The sequence below is a fragment of the Astatotilapia calliptera genome, chromosome 2 (genome assembly GCF_964374335.1).
Source record: "Astatotilapia calliptera chromosome 2, fAstCal68.1, whole genome shotgun sequence".
Taxonomy (NCBI): Eukaryota; Metazoa; Chordata; class Actinopteri; order Cichliformes; family Cichlidae; genus Astatotilapia; species Astatotilapia calliptera.
Genome location: NC_137423.1, coordinates 8254104 through 8272362, shown reverse-complemented (window position 1 = coordinate 8272362; position 18259 = coordinate 8254104). Strand labels below are relative to the sequence as shown.

The 18259-nt window shown below is 42.7% G+C and overlaps 1 protein-coding gene across 1 annotated transcript in view; it reads right to left on the bottom strand.

Annotated features, from left to right (window-relative positions):
* Window positions 1-16076, bottom strand: part of fat4 (FAT atypical cadherin 4) — a 100323-nt gene extending 84247 nt beyond the window's left edge. Inside the window, exon 1 of the mRNA XM_026183531.2 lies at window positions 10387-16076. Coding sequence (XP_026039316.2) covers window positions 10387-15489 — 5103 coding nt within the window. The 5' untranslated portion in view covers window positions 15490-16076. The remainder of the gene's footprint in view (window positions 1-10386) is intronic.
* Window positions 16077-18259: the final 2183 nt, after the last annotated feature.

Sequence of the window (18259 nt, the reverse complement as noted above, 5' to 3'; positions counted from 1 at the left end):
AACGTGCAAAAAAGGTGCAGTTCTTTTTAAAGTCCTTCATCTAGTGAAACGAAACTGACAACACAGAGAGCAAGCTGGCACTGTTTTCAGCTCACTTCAGTTGCTTCACATTTTCCTAGAATAAATATTTGTTTTGATTACCTCAGTATGGCATTTACAATGATTACAAAGAGACTCAAATATTTTAAAAAAAAAAAAAGACTCAATGAGAAGAATAATAGATCTTTTTGGCTATTTAAGAAGAACGTGAGCAGATTTCGATTTGCTTGAATTGTAAGTGTTGAGTTGTTGCTATTTTGCTCTCATACACCCACAGGCATCTGCGCTCAGTCTGCACGCCTCACTGTAAGTGAAGCCCTCAATAGCAGAAGACCCCCGGAGCAGATAGAAACATAATGTAATATCTGATCACCCTCTATGTAATACCGTTAGATCTTAGTGTCGTGGGAGGGAAACTTCATTATGATCTGTCTGTCAACAGCCGGCCAGCCAAGTTTAGACGATGTTTCGGATGATTCATTGTTCAGTGGGCTGTTTAGTTTTTTTTTTCCCATCTCAGTGAACTACATGTCAGTGCCAGAGACAGCGAGCAGGATAACTTCAGAAAAATTTGGTAAAAAGTATGCAAGAACAGTAGGTTAAAGGCATGCATACGGACGCGTGCATGTGAGCAATCAGGCACGTATCTGCACTTTAACACACATATAACTAAGAAATGTATACAAAGTCAACAACAGTGTTTGAAAGGAAAGACCATAAAGTCAACTTTGAGAGCAGCAGTTTGTTAAATTACACCTCGACACAAAAGAACCTGCTGAAATTAGGCCACTTCATCCATTTGCATAGGAAAATCACAGAGTGGGCAAAAAAAAAAAAAAAAAAAAAAAAGCGAAAATAGCACAATGTCAACGAATGTAATCGAAACCAGAACCACAGCTTTTCCCCTCTCGTTTAGGAGCTGAAAACAGTCAGACTTTCCTTTAGTCTGCTGCATGAGATATCACAAACTTAAAACATAACTTTTGTCTGACAACAAAGCAAAAGGGGGGCAGCTCAGGTAAAAGCCTGAGTCACGCTGAGTCGACCCCTGCGCATCGCTACCCAGAACCCTCACCAGCTGGTTTCAATTAAACTGACCAACCAAGGAGGGGAGAGCAGGGCCGCGCTCACCAAAATGGTTAGCTATTTCAAGCCAGGAGTTCTTGCTGCTCTGTTTCTGACAGCAGATCAGTTGTTCGAAATTTGTGTAAACACTGTGTTTTGTTTGCTATCGAGGGCCAGCATTTGCTAGCTGCCATGCAGAGCCACACAGTATGCCGTGCAAGACGGAAACGTTTGAAGGCGAAGCGTGCACCCAGCATACTCTGTGAGATTTCACCATCAAAGATGCTTTAAGATTATTGCTTTGGAAATACAGCGCACCAGCGCCAGCACGGAGACAACTCGGATCCAAGAATCTCCTTCAATGAGATAATAATCCTACAAAGTGAAGCTCATACTCTCCAGTTATTGTCCTGGTGACCACGAGCAATTTTCCCGGGACGTTGCACTCGACTACGTGCTCAAACAACCACAGCGTTTGAGCAAAACAATCCAGTGGAGGAGGATGTATATGGGGAATTTAAGCAGCTTGAGTTTTCTGATTGTTTGTAAGGTGGTTCAGAAGCAATCAATCTGCCCAGAAACACCCGATAAGAGGCACCTGTCAGTTAAGTAGAACCTTAAACATAAATATCTTTTTAATCTCTCTCTAGGCTTATTTTAACTTGTTCATCAAATAACGATAACATTTCTGTTTTTTAGGTGAACCAACCCTTTAAACACTCAGCCATAGGCTGTTCTTTCGGTTCCTCAGCTGAAGCTATTAAAAAAAAATACATTGTACACATTTCTATCAAATTAAGGCTGATATATTGATTTATGATGTGGTTTTAAACAATGTCTGGCTGCACAGCGTGAGTCTGTAATGACCTCAGTAGCACTCCATAATATTCACAGTACACAATTCTAAGAGGAGAAAAAGAAAGGATTAGAAAACAAAAAGAAACAAAACATTAAAATCAGCTATAATATGGGGGGAAAACCCATTAGATCACATTAGATTGGTCAGCGGATTTTCAAAGTCCAAGAAACGTCCAAAAAGCTGTCAAATGAAGAGCACGAACAGAATTACGACTAACACTCCATTGCATGATTCTAAAAATCTAACAACTTGCACAGAAATTGAGTGCCGGAAAAGTCATGCAGGGACATTTTGAGAGCTGAAATATTTCAATTCTAAAATTGAAAACAGCTGCAAATCAACCGCAGCTTGGCTTATTTTTTGAGTTAAGACCTGCACAGCAGACTGAGCAAGACAAAGCTTGCAAAGATTTTGCAAGCTTGAAAAGTAATATTATCACAACAACACAGCTACAAAACATAAAAAAATAAGTTCTGCTTAGACTCTAAATCACGGTATGGTTAACCTCTTAATAAAGTTAAAAGTGTGGCGCACGCAGAGCATGAGCTACAGTGACTCTCTTGATGGAAAACTCGTAAAATAAGATGGGAGATAACAATAACACAAGCTCTTGCTCTCTGGTGCCAGTCTATCTTTTGCTTGTCTCCTTCTCCTGACACTAAAGTCCTACTCCACTCCTCCCTCCCTTTCTCCCAGCTCCAACCTTAACTCCCCTTACCCCTCCTCCTTTCACCTCCCTCCATCTCTAGATCCCAAATTATCTGCCCAGGCTGTGGGAGATACCCCTTCCTGCCTGCGGGTCACTCATCTTACCGCAAGCAGGGGAGATGAGGGCTATGCATTTCTGCTGTGCACGTGAGAACTCTGCATGCACAGCAGAAGTCTTCTCTGTGTCCTTTTTGTTTGATGTCCCTGAAGATGTGAGGATCTGTGAGTGAGCCAAAAGCACCAAATGTCACTCAAGGGGTGCCACTGATGGACGTGAGGGAGAGGGAAGTGAGATGAGCAAAAAGAGCAGCAAGTAGCTCTTTTTTGTTTTTTCTGGGACACAAAGCAGACGAACAGGTCAACCAGGCACCACAGTCAAGTCTGAGCTCTGAAAACAATGGAAATTTGCTGTGTGTATTTCTGCATGTGGAGTGTTTGTTGATGCTAGAGAGCTCGGTAAGTCACGTGGAAGAACAAATCATTCTGTAGCTGGGATCCATTATTACCACTGAGAATATGTGCCAAAATCAACCCACCACTCTGCCTCTCTCTCTCTCTCTCTCAAACTCCATTCGTTTTACAAGTGAAAGTAGTGGAACATTTTTTTTTCAGCTGGAGAGACTTGGGTATATTTTATGGTCCCTTCACAGTCAGAGCAGAGCAGAGAGGAGTGATGAAGAAATCACAGGGATGTAGTCATACTCTCAAAGATTTATATCCTTATGTAGCACTTGCTCAGGCAAAATGTACAAACCAAATCATAGCTCTACCTGATCATTCCCACTTCAGCTACTCCCAATCTAACTTTTTTGCGGTTGAGTGACTGGAAAGGTTGGAAACTTTAGATCACAGCTTCACATCGACCTTTCTGATTGCACTTGAAGAAATCCCACCTGCTACAGTACCAAACAATAAAGGTCTCCCTTTTGATCACGCCAGATCCTGCAGACCAAAGGAGAAAGGCATTCCCAGCGGAGATTAATACTATTTCAGTCGCACATTTGGTCCGAGCATGTGTGCTTAAGACAGAGGAATGACCCCCTCCCAAATGAGGCATGACAATCAAAGTCACACAACAAGAGAAATGAATCTCTGAAGTGAAAATAAACGCAATGATGCAAAACTCTGCAGAGCATGCACAGCTCTGGCCGCATTCATTTATTATTCTAACCGAAGGTCCTGCATTGACTTTTCATGAGGCAGAGCAGGGGGAAAAACTTATTTTGGTTTTTTTTTTTAAGTTGCGGACAGTCAACTGCAGAGTTAAAGATTTTTCTTTTAATACACACGTACATTCCTTTCACGAACATAATTTAGCGGTTAGCCATTTTTTCTTTTAAATAGAATATGTAAATAATTTTTGTTTTAACCTGTTTAGAGTAGAACAGGGCAGGGTTACCACACCAGCACAATTCAGTTTCCCGCAGAAGACAATACAATGAGTGTTAGAAAGTTCAGACAATGCCAGTGAAATCTTAACAGTGATGTCGTTTACTTGGATGTCAGTTTATTTTACTGGATTCGACATGTGTCCAAAGCACCATTGCAAATTCCCAAATACCAAAAGACTGAGTTGAACTGCAGGTCAGATACATAATATGACTCTGTTCCTGACTTCTTGATTGAACTTTATTTTAATTATCTGTTTTTGCACAATATTTAACATTTAAGAACTTTTATGAGCTAGGAAAAGCACTTTATATTCCAAGGAAAACCTTAAAATATTAGAGACAATCAAACATTCCCCTATGTGAAAGCACTTGGCATGGTAGGGACGAAAAACTCCCTTTTAACAGGAAGAGATCACAACCCTGTTCAGGGAGTGGCAGCCATCTCCTCTTAATGGTTGGAAGGTGAGGGGAAGGACAAAGTGAAAAAAATACAAGCGTAGAGAGACAAGGACAAAACACAACTATTAATTTTTTAAAAAAAGGTAATGACATGCAGTAGTGCAGCGGTCCCCAACCTTTTTTGCGCCACGGACCGGTTTATGCCCGACAATATTTTTACGGACCGGCCTTTAAGGTGTCGCGGAAAAATACAACAAAATAAAACTAGTGAAACTGAAAAAAAGAAGAGTTATTCATAACACACGTGAAGAGACCCAGGAAAACCGAGTTAGCGATAAAAACGATAACAAAATAACGCTGAAAACCGATAAAAACCCTGAAAACCACATATTTCACACCTGAGCCTCAACTCTCGCGGCCGGTACCAAACAACTCACAGACCGGTACCGGTCCGAGGCCCGGGGGTTGGGGACCGCTGCAGTAGTGGCATACATACACAACGTGAGTGAAAAGACAAAGTGGAGAATAAATGCTCAGTGCATCATGGGACGTCCCCCAGGAGCCTGAACCCACAGCCGCCTTTCTAATGGATGGTTCAGAGTTACCTGATCCAGCTCTAACTCTAACTATTCAACTATAACATAAAGGAAAGTTTCAAGCCTAACTGCTACACAACACATGGAGATTCATTTATGATTATACCATGATTAAAGAATCTGACTCCTTATTCATTTTAACAGGTGAAAAACTGAAAGTGAGTTGTGGGATTTACCAGTTTCTGTGCCAAAAAAAGGGTTACTTTAGCCGTTTCATTACTAATGCGATGGTTGGCTTAACTTTATAGAACATGGCACAGCAGAACAATATGATCCAGGTCTTGACCTTTCAGGCCCGAGTTTCATAAGTGTGTGTTATGAGAAAAAAGTCATATGTTGAGGAGGCCTGCTGTAGCAACTACTCTAGCGTACAAGAGCTCTTCAGAAAAAAATGTATAGCACAGTATTTTTGATCTTCATCACTAATACAAGCATCTGTAAGAACGTAAAACAAGCAAAATTTCAGCAAAGCACAAAATAAAAGGCAAACGCAAACAGACAGTTCAATACAATAAAAGGCCGACATAAATTTGACTTTGAATCCGCAGAAAAGAGCTCTCAATGATCTTATTTGACAGTAACATAATCATACTAATTAAAATTAAACAATTATTTTGACTGTTGCTACCATTTCATATTTCTGCTCATGAGTCTGTGTGAGATTGTGTGTGTGTGTGTGTGTGTGTGTGTGTGTGTGTGTGTGTGTGTGTGTGTGTGTGTGTGTGTGTGTGTGTTTCTGGCAGCATTTGCTTGCAGGCGTCTACGCATGAGTGAATGTTTATTCAGCTTTTATAGCGATTGCGTCTCGTTAAAACGAATAGACGCTCTGAGACAACCAGCACTCCCCAACACCAGTTCACTCACAGGTTCACCCAAAACCCAAAGAGACCACCTACCAGGAGAGCTGAGCAGATGCGTCACCTCTTCGGTCACCATTTTAAATCGCTTGTCCAGCCAGATTACGGGGTGAATTACAACCCGGGTAATGGCTAGAATAGTGTATTACCACCCTCTCTCAAGCACATGTGCACAAGCAAAATATCGCAATTAAAGCATGAATTACAATACACAAGGATGCAGTTTGTTCTGCATCATTTTTCATCCAGTTCTTGTAAAATGTGCCTTCTGAGAAACATGAAATTTTCATACTAAACTTGCATATGACTCAAATCTAATGAAAGCATTTTTTCCTATTTTTTTGATGCAGGAAATTTAAATGCACAGCTGGAGTTATCGGTAATAATATTCCCTCTTTTCTGTGGAAACTGTAGTCATCAATATTTCAGCCTTTATTACACTCACAAAACGACACGAATGCACAAAGAAGAACCAGCATGCATATCACATCATCATGTACGTGACCTTGTTCTCCTGCCTCGCTGACCTGGATGGCTTTACAGGTTTTGTATTTCAGGGAGGCTTTTTTTGTCTTCTCTACAACCCCAACGATGCCTCTGATCACATTTCCCTCAGAATTCACATTAGAGGAGCTTCAGCATCATGAAATATGGAGAAAGCGAAAGGACTTTGACATTTTGCTACCATTGAGATTTATGAATCTGACAGTGAGACTACAAGCAGTTTCTCAGAGACACAAAACAGGCACGCAGATACAAATGAGATGTAAAGACATGAAGATATACAGCTTTAACGAGGAGGGGATGATGAATCTACAGTAATGGAGTTCAAACTATCCATAACAATAGACCAACACTAATTTGAGCCTAGTATCTGACTGCATTCCCCGACTATGATGTCCAAAACCTGCTAGCAGACTGATCCCTCTTTCTTGAACCTGCTTGGAACATGATCCTGGACCACAACTGTGCCTCTCACTTCCCATGTCCTTGCAAGGGTCCCTGTGTCTGGCACTTCGAACACCCTCCTAATAACGCTTCCCGTCACCCCACCTCTTCCTTTATTCCCACAACTCCCAATAATACCGTCTGACATGTCCACAACCCTCCCAAAACACTCTTTTCTTTCCTCAGTTTCATGAGCCCAAACAGATTGACTGTGCGTCGCTCAGTGGTGCAGACAGGGGAGGAAAGCTGGCTGACAGGGGCATCCATACACATGCCTAAATCTGCCAAAGAAAGACGCTGGCACAGACAAAAAAATAATAAAAGCCTCTCGAATCGCGGCCGGGGCAGCGCAACACTTTATCCGCGAAAGTAAAACAAAGGAAGGCCTGTTCAACACTGCGACTGTGTTTACTTTTAAGGGGGGAACAATGCCTTTAGGAGGAGGGGGCAAGGCCTGACGTGGCACTTGAGGGTCTGTCCAAAAAACAGCACTTCATTTTGATTCACAGTGAGTTAAGAAAACAGTTGTAGCACTACATTGTATAGGGGCTGATGCATCTGAATGTGAGGAGGAGGCTGATGAAGGGAGAGTGTGCAGAGAGGATAAGAAACAGAGACCAGTAAGACCTCTGGTTTCTACAACAGCATTCACTCCTTTATGCAAAGGAATGCTCCAACCAAATATGCAACTTGAAAAAGAAGAAAAAATAGATTTTGAAAGGTGGCAATGAAAAGTCTGCAAAAACTGCCAACACAAATGGAAGCTGTGTGACATGTCTAGGATGCTTAAGTTCATTTAAAGGGTACAAAGACATATTTTACCCAGAAAGTACAATACAGACAGTGGAGATAGACAGAGTTGCTTTTGCAACTACAGTTTCATTTCTCCTCTAAGAACCAGCAAACTGTTCAGTCACTTAGCGTTTACTGATCAAAGGCTATGACTCTGAGTAATGCCGAAATATGATTTTAATATACAAGACACGGTTTCTGGGTCATTTTGATGGATGCTTTTGCCATTCTAAAGAACAATAATAAACAATAGTCTGCTGCAGCCCCACTGTCACATGGCAGGTGACATTTGCATGTAATGGCCATTTTACTTTTGGCGGTTAACATATAAACCCTAATTGCAGGTGTTTCGTCTAGCTTATAAACACCTCCTGTCATGTTGCCGATGGCCCAAAGTGGAACCAACATATTTCTTCGCCTGTAAACACGTACATTCCAGGATGTGATGAATCAAAACTTTGACTCAAATGAAAAACATCCTTCTAAACACTCAATGAATTCATCAACAATAGATAAAGCTGCCGCCAAGACATGTTTTCCCCAGCATATTTACCCAAAGTAGGAAACAGGAGAAAGAAACTCAGATCTCTGGGTAATGAAGTCATAGGAAAAACATTTCCAAATGCAAAATGACAACAGCAAAAATACGATTAACAAACTTTAAGTAGAATCGCTGTTTGGTTAAATGAAGACCTCACTGGATATTACATATGACCCAGATGTTTGCCAGAAGGCACCAACCAACAATTACTGACAAACATCCCGAGCTGTTTGAGATTGCAGCCACTGATAAAGCATGTCCAACTAGATTCTCTGTGTTTAAGTGTTTCCAAAACATCACACGTGGTGCACAGTGCAGGAGAAAATGCCAGCTTTCTCTCATGCATCCAATCAATGGGGAAAATGGGAAATGGAGAATGTGAAAGGGTCATAACCTCTTGGATGGAAATACTCCCCAAGTTGCTACCGGGTATCTGGTGTATAAACACTGCACTGGAAAAACATTAGTCTAAGTCAGAAGGTTTACATTGTTGTACCACACTGTGCATTGAGGTCCCATTGACAGAGGAGACCCAAACAGTCTGAACAGAACCTGTTCATCTGTGCTGTTAAAAAAATGTGGTCATAAAACCGACTGCTTATTGCCTTGCAGCACAAAAACCAGCCCGTGTATCCAAATGTGGACGGTCATTTGAATTCCACTACGTTATTAGATCTCACGCTTCTCAAACGGGAGAGATTGACTACTCGGCCAGGTGGTATGGTAAAGTCATCTCTCCAAGGGGTGAGAAAGTTCAAACTTAGCATGAAACCAATCTAGAGTTTAACGTTTGGGAATGAAGCAGTGAAGCACTATATTCTCTCATTAGCCCGACAGCAGAGTCTGCAGGAAAGTAGTTTGCCATCTTTGCTGCAGGCAAAGTGAGAGAACATTTGATATTCCCATTTGGCCTGGGCAAACTTTTAAGTTAACTCTGCTAACACGATTTTGCCAAGTAATCCTTGATTTCAATAATATGTGAGTTTGTCTCCAAATAACAGATTGCTGTATTGGATTTCAGTTTCAATATGCGTCTTGGTTGAAAAGGCATCAAGCTTGAACTGCTAATCCTAAACTCCTAAATCATTTTGCATCAGGCATCCTCAGAAATGCACTAACACGAAACACATTTTTTCTTTAAATATATGAGGTATGTGTGTCATCGAGTCTGTAACAACATGGTATTTTAAGCCCTGGCTAAAATTTCAAAAACATATATAGAATCACATTTGCTTTTAATTTGACTAGCGGCTAGGTATTAGTCAACCAAACTGGCCTTAGGGTTTCCACATGACACTTGAGAGAATTAACTCCATCTCCTTCAGAGAAAACCTAAAAACAGTGCATCGCATAATGCAAAGAAAATCAATGGAAAGCTTAAATTTCATTCTCTCTGTCCTGATCCTTTTACAAAGTCTTAAGAGGTCAACTAATTTTAATGGTCACTTATTGCCTGTGGAGCGATTTCTGGTGGTATAAAGGCACCCAAAGACCACCCCAGTGCCAAAACAGCCTTAGGCCCAAAGGCTCAAAGTAATACCAGCGCTGATGATGCATACCTGTACTGGAACACCGTATGAATGGCTCTCCTTTTCATTTCTGCTTCACACACAAAAGAAACCATTGTGGGTCTTGAAATTGAGCAGCCTTGAATGAATTATGTCAACTGTAGGGAAATTAAAAAGTGGTCTTTCTTTGATTTGTGCAGTTCATAACCTGCTGATAAGAATATTTCAGTTCAGGAAAGCGCTAGAGGAGCTTCCGCAGAAGACATGCAATGCTCATTTCCTTTCCGAGACTCAAATATTAGAGGAGCCACACTCAAGATGAATTGTTATGGCTAGAATGCTTTGGAAACGAGAACAATAAAGTTATCGTGCCAAAGAACAAGGTTTTCTTAGTCGTGTCCAACAAAATTATGATTTAATATAATGCAAAGTGTGTGTGTAAAAAAAAAGAAAATGAATGCACACCCAAATGCAATTGGTGGCTCTGTTTTATGTGTGACTTGGACAGTCACCCACCCTCCAACTTTGCTTATTACATTTATTTAATCCAAATGTCTCTAACAAGTGCCAGTGGGTGAGTTCATGCCCTTTTCCTGCCAAACAGATCAAGTAGACCAATAGTGCAAAATATAAGGTGGCTTTCCAGTACCTGCAGAGAATAGAAAAGTCAGCAGTGTCCTTACCTCAGCACGCTGTGTTCTCGGCTGGCTGGCGTCTGCCTCAATGGCGTACACATCCACCAGGTAGAGGTCAGACCCCTGTTCTCGATCCAGCTCTGCAGCTGTCTGTATCACTCCTGTGTGTCGGCCGATGGTGAAAAGGCGACCCACAGCTTTTCCGCCGCTGCGCACCGCCACAATGAAATACTCCACTTTGGTTGCAGAGCCTCTAGGACTCGAGGCATCCAGGGAGATGACGTTGGTGCCCGGTGGCTGGCCCTCTTTGAGGATGGTGATGTATTTGGGCTGGGAGAAAACAGGTCCATCCACTCCTTGAAGGATGATGGTCAGCTCAGTTCTGGAGGTCTTGCGGTCAGTGCCGTGGTCCGTGGCTGACACTGTGAGGGTGTACATGAGTCGGGATGGAACCAGCTGGGACGCCAGGCGAATATCCCCACTGTACCTGTCCATGATGAAAGTGTCCGAGTCACCTTCCACAAGCTCATACTCCACCTCCCCATTCGCACCATCGTCCGGGTCAAAGGCCACCACTGTGGTCAAGATGGAGCCGATGACTATGTTAGGCTCAGCCACAAGTGCATTCTGGGACACAAAAGTGGGAACATTATCATTAATGTCCGTGACCCATATTGTTACATTTTTCAGGGCATAGCGACGAAATTCAACTGGAACTGCTTGGTCAGTGGCTTTGATTGTCAACTCAAAGAGATTTGAGAACTCTCTGTCAATTTCCTTGCTGGTGTATATAAGCCCAGTGCTTGGGTCAATGCTGAAGTGGTTTCCCCGTGGAATCTGCTGAATAATCGAGTACTGCAGCTGGCCGTTTATGTCTGCATCTGTGTCCTGAGCTGTAATGGTCATAACTGAGGCAGAGATAGGAAGATTTTCAGGGATGGATTTGAAAATGTCTCCAGCGGTAAATATGGGAGGGTTGTCATTAAAGTCCCTGACACGAATAACCACAGGAATGGATGAGGAGCGGGGAGTTCTGCCATTGTCCTTTGCAGTGATGTTGAGTTTGTAAAATGACTGCGTTTCAAAATCCAGCTTTTTAACCAAAAAAATGCTGCCAGTGTTAGGGCTGATGCTGAAAGTGCCATGGTTGTTTGTGGCTGTGATGCTGTACGTTATGTCTGCATTCTGACCCGAATCTGCATCGGTGCCGGTCACAGAGGCCACCAGTTCCCCTAGCCTCATGTTCTCCAGGACGTCAACCGACAGTGAGGATTTAGGGAAGATGGGAGAGTTATCATTTTCATCCAAGATGCTAATGCTAAGCATACAAGAGGAGGATAAGGGCACAGCCCCAGCATCAACAGCTATGATTTTTAGTGAATATGAAGATGTGGATTCATAGTCAAGTTTTCCAACCAAAGTCACCTGTCCAGAGCTACTATCGATTGTGAACTGGCCTTCCTCGTTGCCTTCAGCGATGTGATAGCGGACCAGTCCATTTTTGTTCTCATCCACATCTGAGGCAGAGACCCGTAGCAGCTGTGTCATGTTTTGAGCTGATTCAGAGATGGAGGCCTGGAATATGTCTTTGGTGAACTTGGGCGGGTTGTCGTTGATGTCTTGTATGTAAACTTGCACTTTGGCCTGGTCTCTAAGGGGTTTGGGGAGACCCTGGTCTGACGAGACAACCACAAAACTGAACACAGCGGCGCCTCTTTGTCTCATGAGTGACTCCCGGTCCAACTGCAAAGTGCTCGTCAACTCCCCTGTGATGGCATTCAGCTCAAAGTTGGGCTGTGGAGTCTCAAATGTGTATCTGACCTCACTGTTTGGGCCAAAGTCCTTATCCTCAGCAAAAACCTGCCCAACAAGCGACCCTCTCTTCTGTTCTTCCTCAAAATGAAACACATAATTGGTGCTGTTAAAGAGAGGACGATTATCATTTACGTCATCTAGAATCACTGTTACATTTACAGTGGCACTCAGCGGCTCCACAGCCCTGTCTTTGGCTGTAACCACCAAGTTATATCTGTCCTGGATTTCTCTGTCCAGCTCCGCTTTGATGTACAACTGCCCGTCTGGAAAAATGCCAAACACATCACCTGTGTTCCCACCAGCGATGTCATACATAATCTCGCCATTGAGACCGGAGTCTTTGTCAGTGGCCTCCACTTTAAAAAAACGGCTGTTGACAGGCTCAGATTCCAGGATGATGACCTCGTATGAGAGCTGGTCAAATACAGGTGAGTTGTCGTTGACGTCGTATACGCTGACGATGAGGATGAGGCTGGAGGTGTGCTGAGGGACTCCCGTGTCTGATGCAATGACTTCAATCTCATAGGAACTTGTCGTGATCTCCAGCGGCCCGGTCAGCGTGATGAGGCCATGCTTCTCATGAATATGAAACAGTCCTTTGGGGTTTTGTTTGAGGCTGTAGACCACCATGCCATTTGCACCTTCATCAGGATCTGAAGCTTTGGCCTGGAATATTACATGACCTGTGCTCCAGTTTTCCACTGCGCTCACATGCTCCACAGCGTGAATAAAATGAGGAGCATTATCATTTAAGTCCTTTACAGTTATGTTAACAAAGGCCTCTCCTGTGATCTCCCCAGCTCTGGCTACAACTTTGAGTTGATAAAAGCCCTGCTCCTCTCTGTCTATCTGGCTTGATGCTGTGATCTGACCTGCACTGTTGACAGCAAAAAGCCCTCTCTGGTCTCCTGAGGTGATCAGATATGAAATGTTTGTATTTAAATCAACTGTGGTTGCTGACACTGTCCCTATAACTGTCCCAACACCTACATTTTCAAACATGACAAAGCTGTACACTTTCTGGCTGAACACTGGTGGATTATCCTGTGTGTCTATTACAGTTACAGTCACAATGGCCGGTGTGTGTGAGCGCAGGCCACTACCATCTGCTGCTGTCACCTGCAACTGGTAAGCAGTTTTCTCCTCTCTATCCAGGGGCACCAGTGTGGTAATTTTGCCTGTATTGCTATTAATGCGGAATTTGGAAGAGTCTCCAGCTGTAATTATATATTTGACTGTGCCGTTCCTACCCAAATCGGGGTCTGTGGCTGAAACCGTGGTTACATAAGAACCAGAGGGCTCGTTCTCTTTCACATTTGCAAAATACTGTACAGGATAGAAAACTGGCCTATTGTCATTGATATCCCAAAGGGTGATATTGACTTTTCCTACAGAGTGCAAAGGGGGGCTGCCTGCATCTGCTGCCTGGATGTGGAGTAAGTAGGAGGCCTGATCCTCCCTGTCAAGCTCCACGCCTGTGCTTAATCGCCCTGACACGACATCCAGGCGAAACAGCTCCTGGACGCTGGCTGGCGTCTCTGCATCAAATGAAAACCGGATAGTTCCATTGGCCCCAAGGTCGTCATCTGAGGCAGACAGCACCACCAGTTCTGTGCCGGCCGGAGCGTGCTCCACCAGTGAAACATGATAGGTGCTCTGTGTAAATGTAGGCACTTGGTCATTCACATCTGTGATGTTGACTATCAGTTTAGTGTAAGACATTTTGGGCTGCAGCCCCTGGTCTTTGGCACTAATATTGAGCACAATTTCAGATGCTATTTCTCTATCCAGCAAAGCAGCACTGGTTACCAGACCACTGTTTTCACTGATGGAGAACCAGCCCAAAGCATTTCCAGACACAAGGGAGTAGCGCAGGTTGGCATTCTGCCCAGAGTCACCATCTGTTGCAGAAACCCCTTTAATGTAGCTGCCTTTTGGTATATCTTCACTGATATCTACTCTGTACACCGTCTCCTGAAATATGGGTGGGTGATCATTGATATCATTCACAAAAATAACCAGACTAGCAAAAGAAGACCTAGCCATCGGTTTACCGTTGTCTGACACAGACACAGTCAAGTTGTATGAGGAAATTCTCTCTCTGTCTAACACACTGGCCACTTTGATCAGACTTAAATTGGGCACAGGAGATTTGTGCACTTCAAAGTGCCTCTGCTCGTTGCCTCCTAAGATTGAAACAGATATGTTACCATTAGCTGTAGAGGAGTCTGCATCTGAAACGGTAAGCAAAGCCACAACTGTGCCAATCTGTGCGTTTTCATCTACAGAGGCAAATTTAGAAGTAGTGGGAAAATAACGGAATTTCACGACAGGGTCATTATCATTCACATCTAAAAGTTTGATAGTGGCTTCTGTTCTGCCTGACAGAGAGGGCACCCCATTATCTACAGCATGAATAGTCAGAGAATATTCTTTTTTACTCTCATAATCCAAACCTTCTTTTATTATAATAGTACCTGCTTTGGGGTCAATTTGGAAAGGTGTCCCATCATCTAAAAAGTACCTGATCTCGGCATTTGCTCCCTCATCCTGATCTGATGCTGTAATCTGCAGGATGCTTGAACCTACAGCTGCATCCTCAAAAACACTGGTTTGATACTGGTCCTGCTCAAAAATCGGGGGGTTGTCATTTATGTCTTGAATAGTGACGTTTACTTGCATGTAGCCAAACTTTTTCGGCTCTCCTTTGTCCTCGACTTCAATCAGGAGCTGGTAGAAGGGAGTAACTTCCCTGTCCAAGCCTCCGGTTGAAACAAGGTGCAAGAATGCCCCCTCTCCACTAGGATTGACTGTAATATCCAAGCGGAATTTCCTCTGCTCGTTGCCTTTCACTATTCTGTACGTGGTGTGATCGACTCCGTTACTTCCTATGTCGGAATCTGTAGCAGTGTCCAGGATCACTTGCCTGCCGCTGCTGGCGTCCTCCTTAAAAGACACGACAATTGACGCGTCTGGAAACACCGGGGAGTTATCGTTAATATCCAAAACTACTATCCTGACCTCAGTAGGGTAGGTGGGATGGCTGGACAGCACCACAACGTTGATGACATCACTTTGCAAAACCTCTCTGTCAATCACAGATGAAGTGGAAATGACTCCCGTGGTGGCGTTAATTGCAAAAAGTTTGTGATTTTCGCTGAAGCGGTACGTGAAGCTGGGCTTGGTCCCTATCGTGCCCACATAGGTGCCAATGGGCTGTTCCTCTAGGACTTGAAACTCTTGACGGACTTGGCTGGATGCTGAGTACCGCGACAGAGTCCATAACATCAGTAGAATCAAATGAAGCCGGCCTGAGCCCATACCTGTGAGCGCCATGGTCAGTTAGCCAGTCCACCTTTCTCAGACAGAGTTCATGCCTATGATGCATCAACTTTACTGAGTTTGGACGAGTCACTAAATCATTGTATTCCAGAAAATGTGCAGACAAAACTCAACGAGAAACTCTTTCCACGCTTAGTCAGTGTACCAAAGTGCTCCAGAAGTGTTATTTTATCCTGCGCACCGCGCCGTTTAATTGCAAAAAGATCCTCTAAACGGAGAGAATGATTCCTGCAGCTCAGGAAAGTCTCATTTCAACTCTTTAAATAGAATTTTCAAGAAGAAATCAGACAATCCGATGAAAGACAAAAGAAAATAAAAGTTCCCGACTCCTTGGAGATGCGTAAAAAAAGTTTATCCAAAGTTGGAGCGCAAGTCAGCGGTGTTAAGTGTATGCAGGCGAGCGAGCCTACGCACCGTCCCGTAGAATAACGGTGCAGACGCTTCAGTCATATTGTGCTGGAGTCCCAGTAAGTTAGAACAAAGCCGGAGTTCGCCAAACTCCCTCCCATCCCCAGTCCCATTGGATAGCGGTGCTCCTGCCTGCCCGCCCACAGCCTTTCCTCCTCTATTGTGGAGTACAGCTCGCTATCCCCGCTTGTGGAAGAGGACGTCAGTCAAACACGACAGGTAAGGATGCCCCAAGAGATCTTAATTGTCAAATAATATGAGACATATTATCTTTTCTGCAGAAAAAAGGAGACAGTGATCACCACAGAAACTATTTATATAGAATATAAATGTATACAGTAAAGGCATAGTTTAACAAATTCTTTGCATAAAACGAGGTGAAATTCTTCAAAATAATCATTTTAAAACCATTCAGGGCGCTGTAAAGTCCTCTTTGACATGCCAGACCACATTTTCAGAATGTATAAACGATTTCAAATATAAAGATGGTGAACAAAACACAATAAAGTCTGCACGAACTTAAAGAAATGTCGAAATTTCACAAGCTGCTTTGGAAGTAGCTGCTTGAATTAAAATGACAATTCAGATGAATCATTATTAAATAACATATTGCGTTTGAACTGCAGAAGAACTATTAACATACAAAAAATAATTCTTATTTATATTATATATATTAAGGCCACGTTCTTTCGAAAGATGTTATAATTAAGAGTTTATTAGAGCTTTATTAGTAAGTTTTTTTCTTCACTGAATCATACGATCAAGTAAGATATTTGCATATAATGTAAGGTACAGCGAGCGTCCAAGTCATAGGTGAGTCGCTCCATCTAGTGGCCAGATTATGGTACTTCCGAACAAACTGTAACACTATAGTGAATACGGGACAAAGCCACTCCTGAAAAATATATAAAATAAGTACACAAATTGATTTTAATATTTCAGAAAGAGGGTTGCAACACTTGAATTAATTCACTGTGGAAACCAATACATCAAAAATGCTCCAAAAATAAGAATATTAAAGCAAAATTTTCCATCTTCAATGACTCTGTTTAGAGAAATATAATTCAGATAGTATAGACTGGTAATAATTATAGAATGGTTAAACAGCATTTGGATAAATTAAGGGTTACAAATAAGTAAATTAATGACAACATGAACAGCATATTATTTTACATTCATGAACCAGAACATTAATACTTATTTTGTAATTACTGGCAGATACATGACTGGAAATGTGGTCATTCAGGAGGCAGGCTGTTGCTGTTTGTATAAAAACTGCACAAATAGAGTTTTTGCTGTGTAAGTTTATGTTACATTACATTCAGTCACGCCATAATTGCTCCATCAGTCTGGTGGGTGTCAAACATACGGCCCACGGGTCAGAACCAGCTCGCCAAAGGCGCCAGTGAGCCATCCTGTCTGGCTCAGTGGTTTGCTTTTCAAAGTGTGAAAACTGCAGAGAAGGAGAGCACAATTTTTGAAGTTTTTAAGAATGAATTGTGTCATGAGAGTGGTTTTCCAAACCATTAATGTCAGCACACAAAAGTAACATGGTTACACCAAGGAGACAAACCCTTGTGTTTTCCTGGTTAGAGGGAGCAGAGTTGACAGACTGAATGGAGAAACAGTGAGGCAAAATATTGAAATTGCATTTCTTATTTTTATTTCTTATTTTTATGGTCTATTTCCCTTCAGACCAAACTCGCATGTATGTCTCCCTGTACTGGGACTGGCTGTAGCTCAGGAGTCCAGAGCAGATCATCTATTAATTGGAAGGCTGGTGGTTTGATTCCTGGCTGCTCCAGTCTGCATTGTAAAGCATCCCTGGGGAAGATCCTGAACCCCTAGTTGTTCTCCGATGTTAGAAAGCACTTAGTGTTTGTATGACTGGATGAATGAGACATGTAATTTAAAGCCTTTTGAGTGCTCAGTTAAAGTAGAAAAGCACTATATAAAAATCAGTCAATTTATGTGGCCCGTATGCATAGTTTAAGAGAAGAAGATTGCCACCAATGTATATACACTGAGCAATCTCAACATTAAAAGCAACCATTACTGTGAACAGGTACACTAGTTGCTACCAAAATGGCTCACAAGCATGGAAACAGCACCTGTGTAAGTGGGGACTTTGCCGTGGGTTGTGGGGTGGGGCCTACGGATGGGAATCGGGAACTGATTAAGTTCTCTTGGAATAGTTAGTCTGCTTGCCTTTGCTCTGCAATCAGCTTGTCCAGTCCCTGTGCCAGAGGAGGAAATAGTGTAACAGTCTACAGCGGGGACATAGACGCTAGTGTTACTTTATTTTTATTGCACAAAAAGATGAGAGCCCGATTGTGAAGTGCAAACTGCATCCTGG